At 43.1% G+C, this 3,944-nt stretch overlaps 1 protein-coding gene across 1 annotated transcript; it reads left to right on the top strand.

The window, feature by feature from the left end:
• The first annotated feature begins 586 nt into the window (after positions 1 to 586).
• On the top strand, positions 587 to 2,729 carry LOC115153217 (dickkopf-related protein 1-like). The gene is made up of 4 exons (XM_029698424.1): positions 587 to 1,057; positions 1,220 to 1,358; positions 1,595 to 1,723; positions 1,922 to 2,729. The coding sequence occupies exons 1-4, from the start codon at positions 857 to 859 to the stop codon at positions 2,185 to 2,187; spliced, it is 735 nt and encodes a 244-aa protein (XP_029554284.1). The 5' UTR covers positions 587 to 856; the 3' UTR covers positions 2,188 to 2,729.
• Positions 2,730 to 3,944: the final 1,215 nt, after the last annotated feature.

The following is a 3,944-nucleotide window of genomic DNA, read 5'->3' as shown; positions in this document are numbered from 1 at the left end:
CCTGAAATCCCATTTGGCTTACCGGGATTTCTGGGAAATCTAGGAATATATTAAACATTTTTTTGCAACCCTATGTCTGTCTGAATCTTTAGTACCCATTTTTGTAACTTTGACCACTTTTTAGCCATGCTGAAATCCACATAACCCACATTATCTTGACCTATTGCTTTTCTTAAATGATAGGCTACATCGCTATACATCTTTGTTCATATTTAATTGTGTAATCCTGGGAGTGTTCTAACTTTAACTTCCAGAGAACGTTCCCAGAACGTTCTCTGCTACCTTCATACAACCAAAAGAGAAAGTTCAAAGAACTTAAGAAAAGCTTGTTCCTTTAGGGAACATTGGTGCAATGTTCAGGGAACGTTCCCACAACCTTCAGAGAACATTCCCAGAACCAAAATGAGTTAGGGGCAGTGCCATAATAAGCCAAGAGTTATTTTGAGCTGTAGGCTATTCTAATGGAATCCTATACCGTTTAAAGGAGGTCTCCGTGTATGCATGTGATGGACGAAATCACAAGAAAGACTTGTTGATCACTGAAACATTGTGAAACGAATGCTGGAGGGGCTGTTGCCCATTTCCGTACAGTAGAGCTCGGGAGTTTAATAAGCGCATTTGGAATTCCACCCGCCAACTTTGTTGTGCGCTGGGAGGGGCGGGAATGCAAACAGATCTTCATGTATAAAGAGAACATCGCAGAGTCGTGCGTCAGGATACCTCAAAATAACATACTAACATCCTCTTGAGACTGTGGTAGGATTCAAGACTTTGCGGACTTTTTAACAATATCCTACATTTTAAGGATTTTTCTTCATTGTTTTATTCATAAAACCAATCATTTACTTAAAGAAGTATGCCTAATCTGTCAGTCGGTCGTTTTATGGCCATGTATCTCACGCTGTTTGGATACCTTGGGGATGCTTACGCTGGGGCTGTTTTACTGAACTCTAATGCCATCAAGAACTTGCCCGGTGTCACTGACACGGTTAGCCCGAGCCCACGTCCTTCTTCTTCAGGTAATGACGGACAGAAGGCAGTCGTGGACACTTTGCAGGTGAGCAACTGCACTCGAACGCTCTTGCAGCTGTGCGTAAAACCAACACTAACCTATGCCTAAGCGCTTATTGGGCATTTTACCTTACCTACGCGTTTACTGAAATGCGTTTTGCAATTGTGTTCCAATTAAAGTTAATATTGTATTATGTCTTTATGTTAGCCTACTTGCACATACAATGCTGAGTGTGGGGCCGATGAATTCTGCAACGATATCCGAGGCGCGTGTCTCCCATGCCGAAAGACCCGGAAGCGGTGCGCAAGAGATTCTATGTGCTGCGCCGGGAAGCACTGCATCAATGGTGAGCTCAAGATATGCAAACGCAACAAGTTTGTTTTTCCAACCATTTTCAGATCATCACACTTTTAATTCATGCTAGGACTTAGATGTATTTGCGTTTAATGTGGTGGTAAGACAGGTATTGGTAATATAAGTAAAACAAACTGATGGGGAATCGTGAGATATTGTAATTATCTTGAAAACTTTACTTGTGTTCAATTGAAGTGACTGTATGATAACGTGTGCCGTTTTCCTCAGGTATTTGTCAGGCCAGTGATCAAGATGCTGAAACCGCAGTCACTACCAGTGTTGAGAATGGGCAGAACAACACCCTGGAACACTATGGCAAGAGACTGTCTCTGCCCCAAGGTCAACATTCTGTAAAAGGTAGGTGTGCATTACACATGCACACACATTATCCAGTACCATCCATAAAGATCCTATAGATTTGTCCTTCCCACCAGTCCCCTAGGAATAAGTTACCATAAAAACACAAAGCCAAGGGTGTTGAAAGGAAACATTTGATTATCAAAATTCCAGCTATGAGGCCTTTCCAACAGAACCCTTCATATTCCTTCTCTCTAGGTCGGGAAGGTGAGAACTGCCTAAGGTCCTCCGACTGCTCTGAGGCTCTGTGCTGTGCACGCCACTTCTGGTCTCGTATCTGTAAGCCGGTGCTGACGGAGGGCCAGGTGTGCACGCATCACCGTAGGAAAGGCGGCCATGGTCTGGAGCTGTTTCAGCGCTGCGACTGTGGAGATGGCCTCTCCTGCAGACTAGAGAGAGGAGAGAAAGACCCCGGAGTCAGCAGGACTGCAGCCCGGAACCTGCACACCTGCCAGAGACGCTGACACACATCCAGGACATACACACTGCCTCAGATGCTGACACACAGTCTCGAACATACACACTTCCCACAACCGACACATATCTGACAGATGTCAGAGACGCTGACACGCACAGAACACAACCGGAAAGGAAAAATGGGCTCCCGGGGAAAAGTGATGCGCCCAGAGGCATGCGATGGACCAATCCAATTCCCCTTGATGCTGGAGAATGCAGAATAAAGAAGTTGTCATTGGATGTGTATTGGAAAGAACGATACATATCATCAAAAATGGCAGAGTTGTTTTGTTTCTTTTAATGAAACTTAACTTTGATTGCAGTAAATTACTGTATTGTAAATACTATACTGGAGGTGGCACTTAACTGAGAATTTGAATTCTGTCTACACCTGTATTATAAATAACTTGGTGCTGCATAGTTCATTTCCAATATTGCAAATGTGTACACAATGATTTATATTGTTATTTACTGTGTAATGTAAATGTATTTTTTATTTACTTGTAAAGTGTAAAGATATTTGTTTAAATAAAACATTCTAATTACCTGACCCATGTTGTAAGTGGCTGCTCGAGCTCTACAAGCACAAAACTTGTCTGGTTGTTGCAATGGCCGTCGAACAATAAACTGGTATATGATATTGTGATCCAGGGGAAAGGTACATATCAACCCATATGCCAACAGTGTTTGAATATCCATCCCAAAAATGATGTCCAACAGCTTAATGATTCAGTCAAGCTCTCCAAAGACGGGGTAGGAAATGTTTTTTAGCATTCCAAGTGTAACGTGGGGGAAATACATAAAATACTATTCCTGTAGCTGTATTAGGTCAACTAATTCAGTCCTCAGGACTAAACTAAACACAGGTTATTTGCATCAAGGAGTAGAGCATGGAAATTAGACAATTTCAGCATCACAAGTCAGTCTCCATAGGCCTACATAATTTCCATGCATCTTCAGCTCCAGGAGCTCCATAAAACTGTCCTACAAAACAAATATCACTGGGTTTATACGTTTCACTCACATATTCAATCAGACGATAGTAATGTGTTGCAACACTCACAGAGAACGTGCCCAGGGAGAAGGAGAGCAGGTCTAGTTGGAATATGGGCACCAACGACTAAAAAAAACACTACATTTACAATAATTCCTATTTCTCATACTTCACCACTACCATCCTCCCAAGGCACCCCAAACAGCACATAGTACGAGGATCCCCTGATTGACACAAACAGGAAGGCTTTCATACAAAAGGCCATTCCCTTAATAAAAAATTGCATACACCTGGCACAGGCAAACCAACAAGGGTGCGTTCAAAATAGGTAGACGGTTCTACCCCATTACACAAGCTTGCAACCACCCCTTTTGGGAAGCAAGGAGTTATTCAGTTATGCTCTTGGTGGCATTTAACGCCTAACCCGGGCAACACAAATTAGTGGTCAGGACTGGGTGGAAAGTTGAAATGTTTGACCCAGATATCCTGGTCATGGATTTTACACATACACACAAGTGGAGGCTGGTGGGGGGAGCTATAGGAGGATGGCCTCATTGTAATGGTTCCTATAGCTCCTCCCACCAGCCACCACTGACACACACACACACACACACACATAATGTGGGGGGCTTGACCGTAAGAGAAATGTCATAGTGGTGAGACACAGTCCTTGGGCCATGCATGGCTTTCTGTAAAAAGAACACCTAGTTCATTACAGACAGGAGCACTATAGCAGGGCACTACAAAGACAATAACACTGTATCTAATGAC

Source organism: Salmo trutta, chromosome 18, assembly GCF_901001165.1.
Source record: "Salmo trutta chromosome 18, fSalTru1.1, whole genome shotgun sequence".
NCBI classification, from domain to species: Eukaryota; Metazoa; Chordata; class Actinopteri; order Salmoniformes; family Salmonidae; genus Salmo; species Salmo trutta.
The sequence above is the reverse complement of the archived record's forward strand: the minus strand, read 5'-3'. Positions and strand labels throughout refer to the sequence as shown.

Bases quoted from the DNA above. Each gene is read 5' to 3' on its own strand.
- LOC115153217 (XM_029698424.1), top strand. From the start codon at position 857: ATGCCTAATCTGTCAGTCGGTCGTTTTATGGCCATGTATCTCACGCTG. The intron at 1,359-1,594 runs GTGAGCTCAAGA...CGTTTTCCTCAG, and splicing joins CGGGAAGCACTGCATCAATG to GTATTTGTCAGGCCAGTGAT. The intron at 1,724-1,921 runs GTAGGTGTGCAT...CCTTCTCTCTAG, and splicing joins AGGTCAACATTCTGTAAAAG to GTCGGGAAGGTGAGAACTGC.